Source organism: Gossypium hirsutum, chromosome A10 (genome assembly GCF_007990345.1).
Source record: "Gossypium hirsutum isolate 1008001.06 chromosome A10, Gossypium_hirsutum_v2.1, whole genome shotgun sequence".
NCBI lineage: Eukaryota > Viridiplantae > Streptophyta > Magnoliopsida > Malvales > Malvaceae > Gossypium > Gossypium hirsutum.
In genome coordinates this window covers 112,857,056-112,882,458 of record NC_053433.1, presented here as the reverse complement: position 1 = coordinate 112,882,458, position 25,403 = coordinate 112,857,056, and the positions used below count along the sequence as shown (strand labels likewise).

Sequence of the window (25,403 nt, the reverse complement as noted above, 5' to 3'; positions counted from 1 at the left end):
GTATTGATGAGGTAATTGAAACTCATAGATCCAAGGCCTCACGTGTTATGCAGAATCTTCCTCCCATTGTCACTACTATTGTTCTCACGTCAATTTTCATTTCTACAATTTTTCTTTTTTGTCTACCTTTGTTTCCTTTCCTTGCAATTCTACCACCACTTCCTTAACCATGGCAGTGATGCTAGTAGTAGGAATGAGGCAATTAACTACTGTTATATCTTTTGCATCATCTGTTAAGGCTATTAAAGCATTTATAAAGCTTTGCTACTACTAGTTTGAGCTCATAGGATAAAAGAAAAAAGTTTGTTGGGTTTAACACCAAATGTTAGAACTCTAAATTGCACCCATTTTTGTTGGTGAGACAATATTCCATGGATCAACATCCTTTCAATCCAAATGAAGCTCTTTTAAGGCTAGCAAGGAACACTCCCACAGGTTTGAAGGATGGTGGATTCCCTTTACGCCCCAAGACCTCTCTTACTACTTCATTTAAGAACTACTACTGCTCAAACCACCTTTTAATCACCTTATGACTCTCAGTCAATTGAGTGTACTACCCGTAATCTCTAAGCCACTTCTTTATATCAACAACCTCAAACTAACACATTCACACATAGCTTACATTAAATCTAAAGCCTTAACCTTTTCATTTCAACCAATCCTTCATCCACCAAGAAGAAAAAAAGGAAAAAGAATATGAAGGAATAATTTGGTTTTATCAAATTGTTAAACTAACATGCAAATATAAATTTCAAACTTCAGTAGGTGAGTATCAGGTGAGTTCCTACCCTAACTCTTATATGTGAAATGTTTAAGTAAAAGTATATATATAAAAGAAGATGATATCCATGATAATTGGTAGGTATATGAGTGTGGTAAAGATGAGATTGTGCTGTAAAAATATGTATAAAGTTCTGTTGAAAAGAATAATGAGAATTGGTAAGCATGCAGATAAAGTTTGTTATACGAAAAGTATGAATCAGTCAAGAATATGAACAAATCTAGGCAAATGAATGCTGAACATTGTCCCTCTTTGATGCCTTTGGTAAGGCAGATATATTGCTAACCAAACTGGCATATCACAATATGAAAATAAGTGTAAAACCATGAGGTTGAGACTCATAACATCGTATGATATGAAAACACTCATGGTGTAGCCTCTAGTAAGATAAAGACCGGACTGGTAGATCACGATACATGAATGTGTGTAAGTCTATGTAGCTGAGACCCATGGCAAGATATGTCTGTGTGAATGTTTATGGTGTAGCCTTCGATATTGTGTAGATCGAATTGGCAGATCATGATACATGAAATTTATGTATAAGTCCATGAAAGAGAAACCCATGGCACCTTTTGTGAAAGTTCGTCGGGACAGTAAACACATGATTTTGTATGTGCCTTTAAGGCTTATTCTCTTTGGCCCTTATGGCGTACTTTGATAAGTCTATTTGGTATAATGTGCTTATCCGCCCTTATGGTAAGTTCTAGATAAATTCTAATTGATCTGTGATAGGTATTGCTAAGATAAGGTCGTGATATGTTTGAATTTAATTTGGTTGAATTAGATTTGTAAAGTAATTGAATAAGTTGTCAAGGAAGTTCTTGAAAAGATATATGTATCTGTATGTTCAAAAAGAGGTATTCACCATGGTAATCTATCACTTTGAATATGGGCATACTCGTAGTTATGAAAGACCTAATAAATTGCCAATTTAAGTTCGTCTCTGTTATATAGTATTGAAATCTTAGTATCTAATATCCACCATATATAAGTAGTATCATGTCTTCTCCAGAAATCTTATGGAATCTAAGTTATTGTTATTTTGAATATGTGGAGTTTTGTAATCAAAGATAGGTGGAATTTATTTAAATGATATGTTAAGTTCATTATCATTATAAGCTTGTGGGTGTTGAAGAAGAATATGATTCGATTAGTAAGCTGATAGTATTCAAATCTACGTGAGATTCCGCCAAACGTGTATGTATCCGTCAATGAACAATATTTGTGAACAATCGTTCTGGAATAACTTAATGTGTAAAGAGATGGTTTTTATGAAGTGGGCTCTAAAAATAGATTATTTGAAAAGTACGTTTATGATTTTAAGAAAAAGAAGAGATTAATGAAATGTCTAAAAGGATCTTAAGTTAATCAGTTAAGAAAGAATTGGTACGCTAAAAGTATGGTAGTTGACGTGTAAGTGTAAGCTGAAAATTGTGAAAGTGCCTGCCCAAAACAAAGATAAGTGGTTAAAAATGGTGGCTGGTGAACAAATGATCTTCAAATATTAAAAGGTATCCGTCAAGGTATTCTATAGTAATTCTCACTAAGTTCTCTTAAACTTACAATTGTTATGTTTATGTTTCACGTATAGTGGTAAGAGATTGTGCCAGGAGGGACGACGCTAGGAGTATGCCAAGGAAGTGACGAATTAGGTTATTATACATACAGTGGAAAAGTGGTGTGTTGTAGGACTTACCCTAAGAGTCCGCTTTTAGTAATTTTCTATGTTGTACCAAGTTTGATGTAAAATTTTATCCTTAAATTATTTCTTGTGTTTCTTTGAAACTGATTCTTTATTTAAAGTAATAGGATTTATGTTTTAAGTAAGAAGTATTTGTCAATGGTTTTGAAATTTTGTTTAGTGTTATGTGTAGTAACACCCGAGATCTGAATCCAGTGAATTGGGTTGGGTTGGGTTTAGGGCATTACAACCCAAAATAAGCCCCATGTCACAACAAGGAGCATCGAGACGTCGGGAAAATGTGACAACGTTGAAATGGCGAAGCAAAGACGATGTCGCAATGAGGCATTATGCTACTTCACAACATGTTCTCCTATTTGGCAGTCGCGTTTTAGACTTCAAGTAGGACTACTTCTCCAGTTGGACTCTGATTATTCTAGGGATAGTTTAGTATGATCATAACTCTAATCTAAGCCTCTTTAAAGGGGCTCTTGTATCCCTATTTTAATATGCCAATCAACAAAGGTTCTTCTTTGAAGGCAACAAGATGTAGTTTCATATGAGTTTTGATGAGAGTTTCGTGGTAATTATGGAGAGTATTTTATACCCCTTTTGTGAGTGCCCTATGAGATTTAAGTTTTCGTTTATTGGTTCGTTATTTGGGATTTTGAGTTTTGTATTCGGGGTTTTGGGTAATGTACAGGTTGTACATTTAAGTTTATTTTCTCCATATTGTACTCTAGTTTGTTTACTCATTTAGTGAAAAGCAGATATCTCCTTTGCCCGTGGGTTTTATCCTCTTTAGAGGAATTTTCCACGTAAAATTTGTGTTCGTTCTTCTCCACTTCTACTATCTTGTTATTTATACAGGTCGATCCCTAACAGGCAATGAGTTGTTAAGAAAGAGAAGACTTTTTGTGACATCCCTAATTTGACCCTAGTTGGAAAGTGGTTTCGGGACCACAAAACCGAGTCATAAAAATAATTAACTGTCATATTTTACGTTTATTTTATGTGAATATGAATGTGTAAAAGTTTCATGCTTTAATTTTATCAGTATATGTGAAATTTATTAGTAGGGACTTATGTGAGAAAATTGTGAAATGTTTAGACAAATATAAAAGTGATCAAATAGTGCATGATAAAAAAAATTGTACTTGCATGTCTAATTAACCAATTAGAGATAGTGGCCGGCCATGCTAATGACTAACACATATTATATGCATTTTTTTAGTTTGTTTACTTACAATTTAATATACAAAATGAACTATTGACTAAGAAAATAAGTGAAAATTTGGGTGAAGAAAACAAAGCTCATCTTTGTTCTTCTTTGCCGAATTGAAAAGAAGAAAAAAGGGGGGAGACTTTCGGTCATTTTGAAGGAGAAGAAGGTTAGTGAATGGTGTTAGATTTTTTTGAAATTTAAGCTTGTTTTAGGTTAATCATCTTGTTTCTTACTTAGCCCATACCAAAAAAAAATTTAAATCTTGATGGATGTAGGGCACATTCGGTTATGGTTAATGAGAAAATAATTTGATTGTAGCCTTTAAGCTTTGATGAAGAATTTGTTGTTGCAAGAAGTTGAGCTTATTGATAGTAAATTTTTAATGCTCATATGTGTAATAGTCGAACATGTAGTTGTTTAATGTTTTGAACAAGTGTCGTTTAGGTGTTCTAAATTGTCTAAATTAGATGTTTAATCATCTAAGGGTTCGGCATTGTGCATTCTTGCTAAGAGTTCGATTTGAAATCATAAGATTTTGTTGACTTGTGTTTAATGGCATTCGGTCAAGGTCTATGGGTGTTTGCTAATCCGGTTTAAATGCATAGGTGTTAAATACTTTGTATTTGAAACTTTGATGTATAAGTAGAAGTTAATTAAGATGATATTGAGTAAATTCTTAGTTTAGTTGTGTTAAGTATTCGGCAATATTTATAATAATGTATATGAGAGTGTATATATATACATGTTGTGCATAACTTGAGTAATCGACTAAAATATATTTATATGAATGTTAATGCCTTATGTATACGCCTTGTGTCATAGAGACATTTGAATATAAATATGTATTAAAGTTACATATATAATTGTTTAATGTGACTTACCAAGTACACAAATTTGAAAACGAAATGATAATAGACTTAAGTGGTCAATTGATTCAAAGGAATTGGTTTTAAAATGTATATGGATGCCGTATGACTATGTTTGATTGGGAAGTAAATTTGTTTGATTTAGCTCAAGAGCTTAGAGGATCAAAGTTGGATAGGGGAAAGGAAAAAGTAATCGAATAGCCGTTGAAATCGTTCGACAACATCCGAGGTAAGTTTCTAGCATATAAGTTTAGTTATAATGAAGAATGATATGGAATACGGGTAAAGATGGGACTATGAATTGGTGTAATTACCTATAGTAAAATGATAAGGAATAAGTTACTTCTATGAGCCTTAGCCGATTGGTAATAAGGAGTACTTATATATGATGATATGTTTTAAACTCAAATGGTAAGTTCTTAAGTGTTTGGACTTGGAAATTTAAGAACAAATTGTAATAATCTGCTTAGGACAGCAGTAGTAGCGTGAATTTTGAAAATCACCATAAATTGTTGGAGTGGAATTAGAGACTGAATAAAATATGTAATTAAAGCTTAATGAGTCTAGTTTCTTATAAAATAAACAATGCAAGAAAAGGAATTTCCTATAGAGAGATATTTAAAGTTGTGTGTGACAGTGTCAGAATGAATCTGAAATCCCCTGTTCTGTTTTTAGAAAATCATTATAAATAGTACAAAAATGGTTATAAGATAAATTTTATATTCTTAGACTCCTTAATGAGTCTAGTTCCAAATGAAATAAACAAGAACATATTTTGAAATTTTTACAATGAGAAATTTGATTCGTAGTGAAGAGTGGCCAGTATAGTCGATCAGTGAAATAGGGGAAACTTTAAGAAAATTCTGGTTTTGATTGGCCAAGCCAAAAATCCTGAAAATTTTATCGATAGAAGATATATGAGTCTACTTTGGGGGAAAATTTACGTCACTTCATTTGGAGTCCCGTAGCTACAGTTACAAATAATTTAATGATTGTTGCTCAAGAAAACAGCTTGCAGTGAAACTGTGATTTTGTTGTAAACATTGATGAAACTAATTGAGTTGCTTATAAGCTATTGCTGAATTGATGTACAAGATAAATATATAGGTGGTGAGGCCATAATGGCTAAAATTTAAATGTGTGTAAGTTATCCGAATGGCTATTTTATAAACGTAAGCAATGTATATGTAATATGTGTTGATAATTTTATAAATTGAAGGTGTAGTGACTTATATGTTGTTTAGCCGAATGGTTGTCATGAGAAGAATGTAAGTCATGTGTGTATTTTCTTATTTAGTTGGAAGTTTATTGATAGATATATATATGTATTAAAGTCGAATGATATTATGACATGAAGATAAGGTACATACTATATGCTTATATTCGAATGAGGTTAATGAATTACAAAGGTGATAGTTTGTATGAAATGTAGTAACATGTGATTAAATATACATGGAATTTGGAAAGTATCCGGGTTAAGACTCGCTGACTACGTGATGTGGCCTAATGGCTCCCGTGAAATGAGACTATTTATATTGAGATACGAATAAGTTCGAATGAAGTGATACCTAACAGGCTATGGCTAAGTGTCTTGAATTATTTCAAACCGAAGACCATTTGTATATCTTTAAGATAAGGATTTAATTAGTTTCATAAAAAATTTATTAATTTGAGTTGTATTCGGCAGGATGTGCAAATACAAGGTATGGATTGCGTTTGGTCATTTATGTATATGTGATAAGGAATATGTTTAGTCCTTTATATACGTATACGAAACTTTAATACTTGTCATGATTTGATTATTTGAAATATTAATGTGAATATGAACTAAAGAACTAAGCTCCTAAATACATATATATACACATTTGTGTATGTGCACGAAATGAGTGCATATGATTAAGTGGTTAGAGGTATTGAAGGATTTAATTGGTAATTGGTAACTATGGAAACGGTAAGTGTACAAAGGTTAAGTATATGGTAAGTGATACTTACTTGCTATGTGAACTCGATTTCGTTTGTATTACAAATGTACTTTGGGAATCACTTATGAGATGGTTATAAGTTATATTCAACGAGTATTGACTCTATCAAATTGTTTATGTAATGTGAAACATGAATATGTGTTTCCAAATATGAAAACCGAATGTGATTATAGTGTTATGTTTTAGTTTGACTGATTAAACTAAAAATAGCATTGATGTTTTTTTTTTATGCGAAGGGTATATACTCTTAAATTTGGATGAAATAGATGAATTACTTGTGCATACATAGGGTTTAATCTATTTGACCGAATGGTGATATATCTTGACATTTCAAAACGTGATTTGTGTAAGGTCTAATCTTAAGCGACTTAGTAATAAATCAACAATTTCGGATGTTCAGCACATTAAGTTGGCCAGGTATGTATTATGTACTTGTGTAGGCCTATTAAGCCCATCGAGACGTCACTTGGATTTTGTGTAAGTTATAAATGTATTTAATCTAGAAAAGTTAATTGTTTTACTTAAGACTTACTAAGCCTTGAAAGCTTACTCTGTTGTTACGTTTCTCTGTTTTATAGATTATCAAATTTGGCCTTTGCTCGGGGATCGTCAACAACTCGTCACACTATCACTATCCACTGTTTGGTACTGCTATGTTTTGGATTATTTCATGGCATGTATAGAATAGACTAGTAGCGGAATAATACTCTGATTAATGTATATGAGCCATGCGAAAATGGTATCCTTTGAATGTGTACTTATAGAAGTTTAATTTTTTTTTCTGGCTGTATTTAGCATTTATCTAAATGAATGATCTTTATTTCAAGAAAAAGTTTAAAATTTTACTATTCTGACATGAGTTACAAGTCCGGTAATACCCCTTTCCTATTCCGACAACGGTTACGGGATAGGGGTGTTACACTTTTACTAGTAGGGATAGGGAAGGCTAGGTAGGGCTTCACTTAAGTACTGATGAGGTAATTGAGACTCATAGATCCAAGGCCTCACGTGTTGTGCAGGATCTTCCTCCCATTGCCACTACTATTGTTCTCACGTCAATTTTCATTTCTACAATTTCTTCTTTTTTGTCTACCTTTGTTTCCTTTCCTTGCAATTCTACCACCACTTCCTTAACCTTGGCAGTGATGCTAGTAGTAGGAATGAGGCAATTTCCTACTATTATATCTATTGTATCATCTGTTAAGGCTACTAAAGCATTTATAAAGTTTTGCTACTGTTAGCTTGAGCACATAGGATAAAAGGAAAAAGTTTGTTGGGTTTAACACCAAATGTTAGAACTCTAAATCGCACCTATTTTTGTTGGCGAGACAATATTCCATGGATCAACATCCTTTCAATCCAAATGAAGCTATTTTAAGGCTAGCAAGGAACACTCCCACGGGTTCGAAAGATGGTGGATTCCCTTTATGCCCCAAGACCTCTCTTACTACTTCATTTAAGAACTAATACTGCCCAAATCACCTTTTAATCACCTTATGACTCTCAGTCAATCAAGTGCACTATCCGTAGCCTCTAAGCCACTTCTTTATATCAACAAACTCAAACTAACACATTCACACATAGCTTACATAAATCTAAAGCTCTAAGCCACTTCTTTATATCAACAAACTCAAACTAACACATTCACACATAACTTACATAAATCTAAAGCCTTAACCTTTTCATTTCAACCAATGCTTCATTCGCCAAGAAAAAAAAAGGAAAAAGAATATGAAGGAATAATTTGGTTTTATCAAATTGTTAAACTAACATGCAAATATAAATTTCAAACTTAATTAATTAATATAGACATAGGTGAAATTCGAACCTAGGCACCAACATCTAGAGCCCTAACCTTGTCATTTTAACCATAGCTTCATTATTAAAAAAAGAAAAAAATTTGAGTTTATTAAATCATCAAGCTAATATGTGAATATAAATTTTAACTTAATTTGATTCATAAAAACATAGGTGTAATTATAAATTTCATCCATTTACAAAAAAAAAAACTTGAAAATGCTAATCCCTTTACTTTAATTTTTCAAAATTTGATCCTCTTTCTTTATGATAATTGACAAGTTAATCCAAATTGATGTTAAACACATGAATTTAAGTTGTTGATTTTGCTAACTTGTTGTATATAATTTGTTAATTGTTGATTATGCTAATTCTTTACATATATATTGTTGAATTGTTAATTTTTAGATAAACAATTTAATGATAAGATTTAACAATGTTACCTCATTAGATTAACTTTTAAATTTTCATAAAAAGCAAAAATCATATTTTAACAAAAGTAAAAGAACTAACTCTTTAATTTTCATAAAATAAAAAAGATAAAATTCATAATTATAACATAAATATAATATCCAACTGATTTTAGATTAAAAAAATGCATTTATAATTTGTTTTCCGATTCCTAAATTATGTTTTTATTTTCATGTTAGATATGAGAATAATTGGAAACCATAATTTTAAATGGCGGTGGCTGTTTGCTTGATTGTTATGAATGTGTATGACAGCATGGTTGAAAAACTCTTGAATGCTTAAACATTAAAAATGGTTTCATTGTCTATGGATCAATAATATTATTATAATAATTAGAATAGTGACAATTAATGTACCAAAAATAGAAGAAAAGTGACACAAACAAGCCAAATAGTTGATATGGCATGGAGAACACGTAAATGAAACACATGGGGCTCTTAAATTTTAATCGATTGCTATTATTTTTTTCATTAAAGTTTCAACTAAATAGTTGAAAAAAAGGTAACAATAGATTTTGTCTTCACCTATTTAGATTAAGTTTAAAATTTAGAATTATGATTGTTGAAAGATTTTATCTAAATATTTCTCACTACTTGAATAGAATTAAATTTAGATAGTAAAACAAATAAAAATATCAAAGTTATAAAAAAGTTTAAATATAGTTATCACATTCAGAGATGAATTTAAAATTTTTTAACAGGTGCCGAAAATTAATTATAATTTTTTCATAGATTAAAATATAAATTTATTAAGTATCAATTTATAATTTCATCATTTTTGAAGAAATTAAACATAATTTTTTTTTATTTTTAAGGAGTTTAATTGTAATTTTACTATTAATTTATAATTTATTTATTTATATAAAAACTGAATTAAAAATTTTTCATTTAATTCAAATTGTTATTTTATTATAATATTAATTTATAATTTCTCATATAAAAAATAAATTAAAAATTTTGCCTGCCGGCCTTTTAAGCTTCATAAATTTATTGCTCAACGATTAGTCTAAAAGTTGTTTAAAACGAGTAAAGTTGGCTCAAGTTGAATAATCAATGGAAAGCTGGTTCCAAGTTCCAAGTTCCAAGTTCCAACTTCCAACTTCCAAGTTCCAAGTTCACGTGGAAGCAAATTGGTGGCATATATATATATAAAAAAACATTCTCACTCTTTTTTAATGGGTTAAAAATCTGACATTAATTTTAATTTTATGTAAAATCATTTTATTTATTTAAGGAGAACAATATTTTTACTTTTGGAGAATACATAGACCGACCTAGTAGCTAGCTTGATAGAACAATTGATCAGCAACTATAAAAAAAAAAAAGTACCAAAGGTAGAAAACCAAACATGAATTTGTAAGCACCAGGGATATCTTTCAGATTTGCCTGTCAAATATCCACACAAATAATTGCAACTTGCTTAAAATTCCTTAAAGAAAAACATGAACTGCAATTTCCTTAATTGAACTAATCGTCAAGCCTGACAAAGTTCAAGCACTCATCATTGATCCAACTATACTTCTCAGTGAAGGGATTGACCAGGTTTTTTCTAGGGTACTCATCAATGCAATCTTCCCAAACCCTAGTATCTTCCAAACCATCCTTCATTACCTCCCACACACAGTTGTTGCACATGAACCCAGCTCCAAGGCTCACCATGAAAACCTTATCACCTTTCTTCAACCTCTTCTTAGCTTCCATGTAACTCAAAACATACCATAAACCACCTGCTGATGTGTTTCCAAATCTGTATAGTGCCATTCTAGTTGGCTCTAAGTCATATTCACTAAGTCCCAAACTCTTCCCAAGCCCATCAATCACTGCCCTTCCACCGGGATGGAGACAAAAATGGTCAACCCCAGACTTGAGATTTAAATTGAAACTTAAATTTTGGCCTTTGGTTGATTTTTTCCGGAGAGTTGATATTGCATATCGAAGCAGTTCCCAAACTGGTAATATTTTGGGCAATAGGAGCTTGAGATTCCCTGTAAAAGCTTTAGCAGCAGCTTTTGTTAAGTTTTTTGTAAGGAGGAAACCTTGGTAACCTTGTGGATCTTCAACCTGTATGCAACATCCGTATGCTTCGTCATCGTATCCGATATTGGTTCTTACGGTACACTTTAACTTCAACAAGCATCGATCCCTCAAGTTCCTTTTGTTTGTTAAGAGGATTGAACACCCACCGTTACGGAACAGGCAATTCGATAACATCATAGACTTCTCTTTGCCGCAGTACCAATGCCTGGCGATTGATTCGGTGCTCACAACGATGGCGAACTGGTTCTTGTATGTCTTGAACAACTGCTGCACCATATCGATTGCAACCATGCTTGCACTACATCCCATTCCCGAGAGACTGAAGGACTTAATGTTGTCCCTCATCTTGTACCTGTTTATAATCCGGGAAGTTAACGACGGTGCTGGTGAAAACAACGAGACATCGACGACGAGTATGTCGATTTCCGACGGGGAAACTCCTGTTTTCTCGAATAGAGTGTCTAGAGTGCTGAACATGATCTCGTCCATCTCGGCATGTGCATCGTTTTCCGAAGGAAACTCTTCTCTACCATCAATAACATTCCTTGGACCATAAGTTTCTTCACCAAGACCAGAACTAACAATGGTTTTTAAAAGAAACCTGTATTGGTCCAGACCAAGATTCTTGTTCCTCAACACAACTTTCACGCACGCATCAGTGTCGAGCTTCCTGTCATCGGCAGCCTTGAAACATTCATAACCCAACATATAGCATTGCTGATTTCTCTTCTGGAAAATCATGTTAACAAAGTGAGAAATGAGGCCACAAAGGAAAAGGAGACATATTTTCATTAAAAACTCCATTGAAAAGGCTTGAGAATGTGATGGAGATGGGATGTTTATGTATAAAATCAAGAAATGTGAAGAAATTGAGAGAAATATACTAGTTGGTATACTCTTGGTAGATTGGATATATGTCTATTTATATTAAAAAGAAAACGATATCCCAATCTGACCTGGCTGGGAAACCAGTTCAATTAAAACAAAAACACCTTGGTCCTATGTAATTTTTTTAATATAAAGGACAGGGAACACAGGTTATGCCCCCCCTAAAAAAAAGAGAATTTATGCTTTAGACCTCCAAATTAGACCCCAAATTCATAAAATCATAATATATGGTAAAATTATAGTGTGACCACTAAAAAATGTTAAATTTTGATTTAGTTCTTTCAAAAAACGTAAAGATATAAACCAATACAAATGTGAAATCACATTTTAACTCTTATAAAAATGTATAACTTAACCTAAAACCCCCTCAAAAAAATTCTAACTTCACCCCTGTTTAAACAAGACATTTGTGAACTAGTTAAATCAATATATATATGGCCAATAATGCCTTTGTGTTGTTGATTAGGGCAAATATCTTAGATTGTTAAGCACTCATGTTCACGATATGTGGATCTCTAGTCCCAACATGTGTGTATGCTCATGGATGGATATTGCTCAATTCTTTTTGATTCTCCATCCATTATGCTTTATATTAGTTTAATTATATGTTATGGTTACTCATATATTTATTTGTGTTTGTACTATAATTATGATTGTTAAAGAAATCTTTTTTCCCAAAAACATTAATTTTCTTGAATCATAAAATAGACATAAAAGATATCTTAGTCATAATAAATACTAACAAAAATTGATTTTAAAAGTTGATTACACAAATGAGACTCCCCCTCCACCAATTTTGTGGCGAAAGTTTTGTGATCTCCAAGCCAAGGTTACTACACAAATGCCATCAGGAACAATTACCCTTCTACCATCACAACATGTTAATGATCACTCATCTCATCAATCTAATGTTTGAGTTACTGACGTGACTCTAGATTGCAATCTGGTTGATAATTTTCATGATTTTACCCTTCAATCTTCATGATCACATGTATGATTTTATCTTAATTTCAACTAAAAGTTTCATTTTTATTTTAGCTTTATGTTTTAGTATTTGAACCTTAGTACTTGATTTTAATTTTTGTAAGGTGGACTTTATGTATTTGTGCTCATTTCATTATTTTATTTGCATTATGACTTTTGGGGACTTTTGATATTTATATTCTGAATATTTTCTGTGACATTTTTTTTTCTTTTCATTCCCTTTTATTCAAAATATAAGTGTAGCAGAAAGTAACAGTTTTCATGACACTTTTGTAACTATAGTTACCTTTGATAAGGAAAACAAAAGTTTTTGTTTGAAAATTTTGGTGACATTTTTAAATGTCACAAGTAGACAAAAATATGTTAGTTTCTCTCCATTTTTTGTGGCGCTTAGGGACGTAACGAAAAGTCACAAAATGGAAACTTTTTATGATGTTTCACCCTAATTTTCCATGGCGATTTACTATATGTACAAACCTATTGTTACATTTTCATTAGTCAACGTGGCATTTTGAAATGTAAGGAAATATGTAGTTTTTCATTTCGTTTTGTGACTTTTCATGATGTTTACAATTGTCATGAAAGAAGAAGTGTTGTGAAAACATCACAAATACGTTCTTTACAGTAAATGCGTGACATTTTTTACGTTTTACCAAAAACATCATGAAAATTCAAATTCTTTTTTAGTGACATCTTGGTGTTGTTTCCATGACATTTTTAAAACGTCATGAAAAAGTCTATTTTGGTGTAGTGTGATGAGATATGATTCATATAATTTCTTAGTTGTAACCATATCACTTAGCAAAATTCTTATCTAATACTTATATTTAGATACTTTAGTGAGTTGATGTCACTCTTAATCAAATCACTAAATCAATTATGAAATTATAGAAATACCTCTTATTTTCAATTTTAATTAATATTCTTATGATGACGCTTTTGTTTATCCAAACTTCAAATCATCTTTAAAGAAAAAAAATTTAAAATATTTTCTTCCACTAACATCATGGGTGTGACAAAATGTAATTTTTTTGTTAAGTATTATATTTAATATTTAAATTTTGTTTTAAATTTCCAGATGAAGTTTTGTCTAAAATGATAAAATTGAAATTTTGATGTTTTAGATTTGAGTACTATTATGTATGAACTATATATTTGTAACGACCCGGTTTTCAGTGGTATCAGAAAAGGCAATTTCAGAATCTCATTACTATAAACTGAATTCGTAAATATTAAATATGGATATTTACAGAGTTAGTGTATTAATGAATTAAAATTTGGTTAAGTAATTTAGCCAAATTTGTGAGAAATTAAGGCTCAATGACTAAATTGTAAAAGTTTAATCACTATAATTTTTAATTAGATTAAGACTTAGGGACTTAAATAGAAATTAACCAAAGGACTAAAATAGAAAATATACCTATTTTAAATATATGTTAGTGGGAGATGATGGATGATGCCATTTGCTTAACTTAATTAATGATTAAGCTTAAATAATTAAGGCTTAAGTTAATTAAACTAGTTTAATTAAAGTAAAACATAATATAAATAGAAATTGGTGGAAGGAGAGATGAAATATTCATCTTCTCCAACCGGCCAAAGAAGAAAAATAAAAGAGAAACCATCATTTTTGTGCCCTAAAGATTTCAGCTATAAAACTGTAAGTGCAATCAACGTCTTTTCTTGTAATTTTTATAGATTTGAGATTATGGGAGCTTAAATTAGCCAAACCGTACACTAAACAATAGACTTGGTGGTACATTTATAGTTGGCAAGCCATAGGATTGGATTGTGTAGGAGTTTATGCACTTACGCGGTAGGATGCACTTCATGTACTAATATGCGCTTTGTGCACCAGTATACACTTTATGTGCCAGATTCCTTTATTTCAACTTATATGATAATGCACTTTGATGCCAGTCTAGTGTGTTCCGTCCCATTCTGAGTCAAGTTAATAAGGGTTATAAACTATAAATATGATTTTAATGCTGAAAATGGAATTAGTAATGTTATGAAATTAATGGTATAATCGAATATGGTTTGTATTTTGAAAAAAGTTTGCGTTCCAACTTGTAAGTTCATCGAAACGAGGCATGGGGGTCAAAACGAATATGGATGAGTTGGTAGACTCCAAAATTAAATTGAATGTCATGATTATATAAATATTTGTGTTTAATTCTTAATTGTATTATATGATATGATCATTAGAGATCAAGTTGGAAATTGAACATTTATGAATAATGTTAAATAGGTTGGTAAAAGTACCCTTTCAATTGTAAATGACATTTACCTAGGGTTTAAGTAGGTTTTGTATCGAAAATGTCAAACTTGAAACTTAGCCGCGTAATGTAATTTTGAAGTACCGTTTTGGTATGTTTTGTCTAATATGCAATTGTAAATATGTTGTTTGATTGTGACTGAGATTATTCATGTTAATACAGGTTTTTAAAACTTGTTTCAATGGTCCTTTTTGGAAACAATGGGTCACATTACAATGATGAACCATTGATGTTGCGACGAGAAATAGAGCAAAGTCCTTGTGGAGATGTCGTTGCTTCAAGGTCACGATGAGCACCAAATAGAGAGTTGCATCGTGACAAGAAACCCTCAGTGTTGCAACGTCAACCCAAAATTTTAGAATCCTTATTATTTGGTCCTATTTCGAGCTCAGGTTAGTAAAAGATCTTTCGTAAGCTCATATAAGACCCGAAAATGATTATGTATCTTTTAATACACTTGTTTTAGTTACATTTGAATGTTTAATGGTTTGAAAATGAATGTAATTTAATCGTAATTGCTTCAGTAACGAATATGACACCTTATAACTCATACCCGACAATCAAGTCAAGTAACGAGGTGTTACAATATTTTCTCACCTGAATTTATTTTAACTTTAAATCCCACAACGTGTAACTCTATCTAAAATATATTTTAAATTTCAATCCATTTATGTTTTATACTAATTTGATTGAGGTAATCATTCAAGTACTTACTAATATACTTGTAAGATCCTTAAAAAAAATATTTTTGATTCAACTTATCTATTGAATTAATTGGATTAATTACTCGAAATCTTCTCAATTTGACTTTATTTTGGTTTGGTTGAAACAAGTTGTTTTTTTTATGTGTATCTTTACAAATTTTTAGATCTAATACTTATACTTTAAAAGTTAAAAAAACAAGTTTTATTATTTTTCCAATTTAGAACCTTACTCTAATTATTTAACATCATTAATAGTTTCTGTAAAAAATTGTCAACTTAACATGGCTATTTTCTGTCAATCATATACCAAATTATATGATGGTAACCTAATCAACATGCTAAGTTAAACAAATTTTGATTGAAAAATACTTATGATAATAATGATTAGACTAAGGTATTAAACAAAATTTGTAACTTTTTAAATGTAGAGATTTTAAATTTCTAATTTTGCCGAAGTATTAGGGCTAAGAAGGTATTTTAACCCTTCGACTATTTTTTCCCAACTTGCTCAACACTTATTAAATTGCACCTAATAATATCATTATCACAATCAATCCTATAAAAAGTAAGAGACGTCTTTAAATGTCACATTACCTATTAGTTTAATGTGGACTTTTTTTCGGATATAAAGTACTTGTTCACATCAATGTCTTTTATGAGATGAAAGCAAAATTGATCAACATCAATTAATTCATATAAACTTATAAAAATTTATAAAAAAATTAATAAAATACATTTAAAATTTTTATAAAAACATATTATAATTTTATGAAAATCATAAAAAGTATTAAAATTTATATAAAATTACAAAAATTATAAAAAAATCATAAAAATTTGAACTAGATCGAATTAGTCAGTTGGACCAATTAGATCGAAATCAACAAGGGTATCAGTCTAGAGAAAGCCATTAGATCGATTGAATTGGGAACCAAACGGTTGAACCAATTTTTTATTCTTTTTATTTTTTTAATTTTTATTTAATTGAACTAGGCAGATCAATTGAACTGAAAAACGGGTGGCTTGATCGGTTTGACCACCAGTCTGATACTAAAAACCTTGGTTAGAATATTTCATTTTGACATATGATAATAGTTGGATAAGGAAATTTTGATTTGAAAAAAGTATTTAAAAATAAAAAAATCAATTTAACTACCCAATTCCTAAGTCAACTGGTCTAATGGCTTTCCCCAGACCTATACCCTTGTCAATTTGGGGATAACCGATCCAATTCAAGTTTTTTATGATTTATTTTATAATTTTTATAACTTTATATCATTTTAAATATTTTTTAATAAATTGTAACAATTTTTATTATTATTTTTAAAGAATTCTAATACGAGTTAATTGAGTCTTTAGCATGGCCATTGTTTTCAATACAAGAGGATATGGGTTTGAGTGCATTGAAGCACATTATCCTCCTATTTATGAGTTAGGGAGGGGCTACAGCTAGTTCTAAGCATTATATCAAAAAAAGAATTTTAATACATTTTTTAACTTTAAATATTTTAAATAAACTTTATTAATTTTATAAATTTCCTTTTATAATTTATTATTATTATTTATAATTTATAATATTTATAAGTTTTTATAATTTTATAATTTTAATAATTTTATATTAATTTTAATATTTTCTTTTTTATATAATTTTTATGATTTTTTTAACCATTTTGTATGAGAAAAATAATAGACTAAACCAAAAGCTACGACATGTAACCGTTTGATTAGTTCGTCAATTTATTTTAACGGTCAACATGGTTAATGACAGACACTCTTAATGGAGAGATTTAATTAATTATTTTAATTAACGACAATAGCTTAATTGAGTGTGAATTTAATATATGAACTTAATTGACTTTTTGACATGAGATAATTAAGATAAGTAGGATCTTTTCTTTAACATTAGTATGGCTTCTTATCCAGTTTTGTGTTGTATTAATTGTTTTTGAACTAAATAATTAAAATTTAAAGTTTATAATATGGTTCTACTTTTTAAACTCTGTGTATATTTGAAATTTAATTACTATATTTTTATTTTTAATAATTTAGTTCCTTTATGTTTAGAAATTAAAAATTTAAGTCCAGTTGTTAACATCGTTAAAATTCTTATATCAATTTTATTGGCGTAACATTCTAGAATTTAAAAAGTACTCACTCGATAATCATGTGACAAAAAAATAACATTATAATGGACATGAATTTAACAAAATATTTAATATTTTTAAAAATTATTAAAATTTATGTTAGCATTTTAATTAGAATAAAATATTTAGATTAACTAATAACATTATAAATGTTGATGTGTCACATTATGTTAAAATTAATTTATAAAAATTAAATCTCAAATTTGAACATAGTATAAGGATTTAAATTAAAATTTAACCTTTTTTATATAATATAAAAAAATAGAAGAACCAAAATTAAAATTTAACCAGTAATGTAAAAAGAAACAAAGAAAATATATTTATTAAATAGATAGAACTTTCCTTTTAAGAAAAAAAAAAGGACTAAAATACAATCAAACTCTAAATACAAATATTTTCACGATATTTTTACAGATTTACATGCATAAAATGTAGTGATTAGTTAGTTTGGGATTATAGTGTTGTGGTTGTGTTTTCAATATCCGAAATCTTCAATATTCATCCATCAATATGGGTGGGTTATAGATTAGTTGATAACAATTCAATGGTTCATAGAGAAAGTTTTGGATATATATAAATGGTTGTAAATGATTACAGAGAACAGTTGCTTGGCCAACACACATTTAATGACGATCACGCTATGTTTGATTTTAAACACACAAAAACAGTGCTTGCAGTACTATCAACGTACGCAAACCCATAGCCATATTGTTCATTTTGTCATTTATTTTCTGCTTTGAATTATACTGTCTTTTATCGAATTCCCTTCCTTTCGTTTCTGTTTGAAGACATCATTAATGACTACTCAACTAGATCATGTGACAGTTCTTTGGCTAATTTCCACTGCTTTTCCATGAAAAGATATTCAGTCAACTGTTAATAAAAGACTTGATTTGACTAATTGCTATATAGTATACCCAGATTTTTAAGGAAAACAAATTCATTGTTTCAATAAAATACGAAAGAAAATAGAGATTACTTCATGCTCAAGGCATTGTGGATTCATACGTTCAGGCTGAGGTTTATGCACTAAAATGTCACAGTTCAGTCAGTGGTTAACCAAAGCCGCCATACATTTATCCCATCACCTAATTTTCATCTGACTTTTCAGCTTCTCATTGAATTTTAAATGCCAACCCCCACACTCCCTAAACTTTTCGTTTTCATCCATTGAAATTTAAGTCTGTTTTTCAAGTTGCAGCTTACAATTAACATTTATTTTCAACGACTTTTGGATTTTCTTTTTGGTTTCGATTTCACACTTTAGTAATGGTAAAAAATTATGTCCATATATTACCCAAATCATTGAGGGAACATTATACATTTCAAACTCGTAAATTTCAAGTAATGCAGCAACAAATTAATACTCAATTAATTTTAAGGAGACACTTCAAAAGAAACTACTAGTTTCAATTGCTCAACCGTGGTTGATGATTTAATGGTGGATGAAAATTTTGCCAACTATTCCACATATTTCCTTTAAATGTTGTGGACATGTGCATGGGCCAGCTGGATTGAGCCTGATTTAAAAAAAAAGGGCCTAATTGAAAAAAAAAACTCTAAGCTGAGGCAACATTCAGTTCGACCCAGCAACCCATTTTGCTATTCATAAAATAATAAACTATTAAAAATATATAATCTTTTATTAACCTTTATATATTTTTGTCATTAATCTTTAATTCAAGCGGGACGTACCTGACCAAGATGAAAAATGTCATACTCACATTTATCTTAATTAGAGTGGGTTATTAAACTCATGAGTAAGTCTAGACCTGTTATGTTTTTATGATCACCAACTTAAAATGTAGATAAAGTCTAAAGTTGTTTACCCGTGACTCGGCTGGGCTCTACTAGATGGATGCATGTGTGCAGGCCCCTTACAGTGGGGGCTTAGCAAGGGGAATTCGCAATCTCAGTTCGCATATGCCAAGGAGTGCTCACATGGGGAGTCCACGGTTCCAATTTGCATATAAACCCAAAGAGTTTACATGTGGGGGCCACGAAGTCCATCAGACAAATCAAAAGTACATGTGTCCAACATGTATAGAACTTACTAAGGACGTCAATTCCATGAACAATAACAATGTGTATAAATACTTGATTGTCCCCTTCAATGAGACACAACGGAAAAACACTTAACAATACCTAATCTGTCATTTTCAATTTTAAAGTCTTTCATAGATAAGGGTACATTAAAAAACTAGTAGATTCAAGTAGATTTGTCTTCAATTGGGTGGATGAATTTGAATCAAATTAATTAAAGTTTTAAAATTTTCGGAGCATCTTAGGTTTGAATTGTTTTGAGTTTGGATTTTACAAATCAGATCATATGGATTTGAAGTATTTTGGATTCTAATCTCTTCGAGTTCAAATTATTTTAAATTAATTCGAGTAAATAAACAATTTAGCTTAGGATGAATTCGGGTTTGAATTCAAATTATTTTTTTTTCGATCAAATCAAAATTTAAGACTTCTAGTTCAATAACTGAAATTTCTAATTCGAATAGATTCGACAAGATAATCCGGCAAAATCTAGGCAAAAGAAATTGAAGCTGAAAATACAAGGAAAACAGAGCCAGCAATGAAATCATTGATTTCATCCCCAACGACCATGCAAGGTAATTTCTAACAATACATGTTGTTGATCCACATATGACTTGAACATAAATCCAAAACATAATATCTACTCTATTTGCATCCACAACCTGTACCGATAATGTATTGTATTTCTCTCTATTCTTTTTTTTTATGGATTATTGTGGTGGTGATATTTGTAAATGCCCAAATTTGACTGGGCCTTAATAACAACAAGCCCAAATCAAACCAAACACTACCCTAGCCCAAAATTTTACAAGTCCATAACCCTAAAAAAAAAGAAGAAACAAAAAAAAAAACCTAGCAGCAGTGTGCGTCGCTCCCCACGTGCCTGGTCAGTGCATTCAACGCTCAAGGATCAACCACTCCTTGCCCCGTCCCATCGTCTGCACCTCCAAGGACCTGCAAACAGCGAGAAAAGAGGACACAAAAGCAAAAGATAGCAGCAAGAAATGATAGAAACAGTAGCAAAAAGTGAACAATAGATTGGCTATAAAGCCACAAAAAATAGATTGTAACGGGGGGGTTTTTCTACAAAAAAAGAGATTGTATCACAAATATTTCAGAAATCAAAAGCAAAATAAAAAAAAGAGGTTGATCTTGATTTTATCTTCTTTTTTTTCTTTTCGTTTTCCCTATTCTTTCTTTTTATATATTATTACAAATCTATTTTCAAGTAAAAAAAACGAAAAAGGAAGGGAATGGGGACTTACCCGAGTCCGATCTTAGCGTGGCTCCGACCACCGTCCACGGTGGAGCCAAGGCTGTTCGGTGATGATGGGTTTCTTTTGAAACCCTAGTAGAGAAAAAAAGAGGGGAGGGTCCATTTTTTTTTTAAAGAGGCTGAAGGAATGAATTTTTCTTTTGTTGAAAATTTGGCATTTATAAGGAAACCATACGACGTCGTTTTGGGCCCTGGTTTAAGGCGCCAAAACGGCGTCGTTTTGCGTAAAACGGGTCGACCCGACCCTTAACCATGGGATCCGCGTGTTTCTGCAAAAGAGGCTATTTACCCTTTTGGTCCTCCGGCCTCTTAATTACTCCACAATTCAATTTTCTTTATTTTTTAATTTGACCCGATGATTTCACTTTTATTTCATTTTAATCCTGCATGAGGTGCAGCGTTTTGAAGGGCGGGGATATTTTCCTTTTGGCCCTTCCACTTTGTTTGCGCGTTCAGTGTTAGCCCCTCCTTTTTTATTTTTCACGATTTATCCCCTTTAACCTCATTTAGTTTCGATTCGGTCCTTATTTGTCATTTTTATTATAATCTAGGCTCTAAATTTCATTTCAAATTTCGATTTAACCCTTTATTCATTTAATTTCAACCTTTATAGATTGTTATGTTTTGTTTTATTTGTTTATTCATATATTCATGCATTTATTTATTTCTTTATACGTTTATTTTGTATTTTAAATTTGTATTATTATTTATTCTGTCATTCGCATGTTTCACATTGTAATTATTATTATTATTATTACTATTTATTTATCTATTTATCTTGTTGCTATCATTTCTTTATTTTTATACACATTTAAAATTAAATTGCTTACATTTTATTTTTACATTCTTTACATATTTGTTATCTTCATTATTATTGATATTATTATTGATATTATTATTATTATTATTATTATTTTTTGTTACTATTGTCATTATTATATTATTACTATTAGTATTATATTTATATTCATGTTTATTTTATTATTCTAACGTTATTACCGTTTCTCTAATTTTAATTATTTATTTATGTTTCTATTATATTTCTATTCATTATACTTCTATTTATATTTATGTATTAATATTACTTTTATTTTTTATATACATTTTATTCTTGTTATTATCATTTTATTTATTTATATACTTTTACATAGTTTTTTTTAAACTTCAGATTTTTTATTATATTATTAATATCATTTTTTTATCTACTCTTTTAAATAAGCTTTGTTTATTTTCATCGTTTCCTATTATTATCATTTTACTATTTATTTATTTATTTTATATCTTTATATATACCTTCAAATTTTAGATTATTATTATTGTCATTATCATTTTACGTGTTTTATTTAACATTTTATTTCTTTTATTTATTTGCTCTTTTTTAAAATTTTATTTAGACCCTTTTTTATTTATTTATTTATTTATTGTCTTTATTTGTTTTTTTTTTTTGAATTTGTTATTGTTATTTGTTATTCTTGTTCCCCATATTATCATTTGCATCATATTTTTGTTGTTGTTAATGTTTGACGACATTATGGTTCGTTGATGCTAATGTTATACGTTGTTTTTTTTATGCGATATTATTGTCACTTCAAATATTTGTTGTACTATTGTTATTAGCCGCGAATGACCCTTTTTAAAAGTTTTAAATGATTTTTTAACATAATTAAATAAACCATATATATATGTATCATTTTAGCATTTCACTAATTTCCACCAAAATTCATAGAAAATGAGTTTTTAATAAAGATAATATTTCGTGTTTGGAAATTCGAGAAATTGTGCCCTAACGTACTGGGTTTCGATTTATCGCTTGACCAAATAATCGAATATCCTTTTAAAATTAAAATACACGAGTTTTGAAAATCAAAAGATAATCTTATTCTCGAGGGTTTAAAATGTCGTGTCCTAACGTACTGGATGTGATATTTTATTACTTCGAGACAAGAAGGTCTTTAGCATCTCCTTCGATTTATTCAAATATTTTTGTAAAATTAACATTAATAAAAAGAGGGATCGTATTCTAAATTGTTCTCGAGTTTTTAAATTTCGACTTTAAGACATTAATTAATCAATTAGGTACCAATTTTGGGCATTACGAAGGTGCTAATCCTTCCTCGTACGTAACGATTCCCGAACCCGTTTTCTCAAATTTCGTAGACCAAAATTGTTATTTTAGTAAATCGAAATGTTCTATTAAAATGACCAAATTTCTAGGTGATCTGATCACACCTAAACAAAAAAGATTGGTGGCGACTCTCAATTTTTGTTTCCATTTTCAAAACCAAAGTCGACCCCGTTTTTCAAAAAAATGGTTTCGACAGCTTGGCGACTCCGCTGGGGACCCTGAGAGTCAAGCCATAAATTGATTGATTTTTGTCCTTTGTTGAAAATTTGAAAACTCGTTTTAAACTTATGATCCCTTCATTGCATTTCATCAGTTTTTCTTAAGGTTTTCATTATTTTTCCTTTTTTCTTTATTGCTTCGAGTTTTTCTTATGCATATATCCTCGCACATTGCATTGCATGACCGCTGTGGTCACACCTTTTAAGTGGGAGTGAGAAGCTATGCCTTCGTAAGGTTTTCACCTCCGCATGGGCTAGTCGATTACTTCCGGGATACATCTATACCTATGATTTCGTAAGATTTTCATCTCCCCATGGTCATAGAGAAATGTATCCCCCTGAACCGAACCTAATCTATATGAGCCTATAATGGGTGAGGATCAAGGAATCTATTGGTTCGGGTACTCTTACTTTAGAACCGAGCCACATATAGAGAGACCTAGGAGCTTACCCTAGGTAGAGCCACTCCGAACCCCTAGTGGTCACCCGAATAAGTGCTTTATTTGTTATTTATTTCTCCTGTACTAACGTGTTTTGTTTGTGTTTTGTTTATAACTGCATTGTATTACATCATCATAGAAAGGAGGTGTTGATTCATATTTGATTGCTAAATAGAACAGTTTGTCATAAGAAAACGAATTTCTTGATAAAGTGGATTATAACACGGTTGTCTAAATATGGTCCAAGTAAACACAATGATAGAAGGCTGATAGCCCATGAAGAAATACACAACTTTGCTTCATTGCCTGAGGATTAAAACCGACAAAGATTATTCGAGGGCCGTTACGTCTTGACTTTCTTAAAGGAGCTGACGAGTATCGCGAGGATAAGTGAGCAACGAGTCGCAGCCTAGATCAAGCAAAAAGGAGTTAATGGGGATATCTTTTAGAAAATTTGCAAGACTCGACCATAACATCCAGATATGAAAAGGAAGATAGGTGTCTTCGCTTGGAATATGAGAGAAAGGTCGTATATGTAATCCGTTTTATGTAAAGGAATTTGTTTTCTAGAAAAGTTGTTCTAATGAAATTGAATTTAGAATCAACGCCTTCCTTTCTTTTGCATTCATTCCATACATTTGCATTGCATTGCATCATTTGAATTAGAATTTCCCTAAAGCACTCTAATTAGGTAAAATTATTTTAGTTAACCTGGGAACCAAAAAAATTCAAACGATTAGGCATCTTTACGGTACACGAAAAAAGATAAAAGATATGGATCAAAGATTGGAAAGACTTGAACAACTTCAAAGAGAGATGCAAGACTAGTTACAACTGCAAATGCAAAAGCAACTAGCAAAGATCCAGCATGATATGAGGGACCAAATGCTAGAGTCCCAAAAGAATGTGATGAATCAGTTGTCCCAATTACTGACTAAGGGGCTAGAAAAAGGAAAAAATTCCATGATCAATGCTGGGGAGGACAATGAGGAGTCTCTGTACCCTCCGGTTTTCTTCCCGATAAACGATCAGACATGTTCGCAAGATGTACTTATTGCTATCAGATCCCAACAACATCAGGCCGATACCTCGGCACCCATGAACTACCCGACGGGCTCAGGTTCCAATCCAAGGAACAGTCCAACCAATCATGTAGTTCCTGATCTAGACAAAATGGCAGGAATAGAAAAAGCAAGGTTGAACTGCCAAAACAACTCGAAGATCGAAGTGGTTGGAGGAAAAATTTAGAGCAATGGAAAATGCTGATTACCATTGCAGGGTCAGCGCCAAAGATTTCAATTTGGTTCTAGATTTAGTACTCCCGCCGAAATTCAAGACTCCAGAATTTGAAAAGTATAATGGGACTAGTTGTCCTAAAGCTCACATCACGATGTTCTGCCGAAGAATGACAGGTTATGTTGATAACAATCAACTATTAATTCATTGCTTCCAAGATAGTCTGATTG

At 30.8% G+C, this 25,403-nt stretch overlaps 1 protein-coding gene and 1 long non-coding RNA gene across 2 annotated transcripts; both read right to left on the bottom strand.

The window, feature by feature from the left end:
• Positions 1–10,012: 10,012 nt before the first annotated feature.
• Positions 10,013–11,782, bottom strand: LOC107897791 (3-ketoacyl-CoA synthase 19). The gene has a single exon (XM_016823361.2). The coding sequence runs from the start codon at positions 11,641–11,643 to the stop codon at positions 10,270–10,272; it is 1,374 nt and encodes a 457-aa protein (XP_016678850.2). The 5' UTR covers positions 11,644–11,782; the 3' UTR covers positions 10,013–10,269.
• Positions 11,783–20,394: 8,612 nt separating this feature from the next.
• Positions 20,395–21,500, bottom strand: LOC107897790 (uncharacterized). The gene is made up of 2 exons (XR_001684278.2): positions 21,144–21,500; positions 20,395–20,832 (listed from the first exon to the last, which is right to left on the bottom strand). It is a non-coding gene; the product is annotated as an uncharacterized lncRNA (long non-coding RNA).
• Between the last annotated feature and the right edge of the window lie 3,903 nt (positions 21,501–25,403).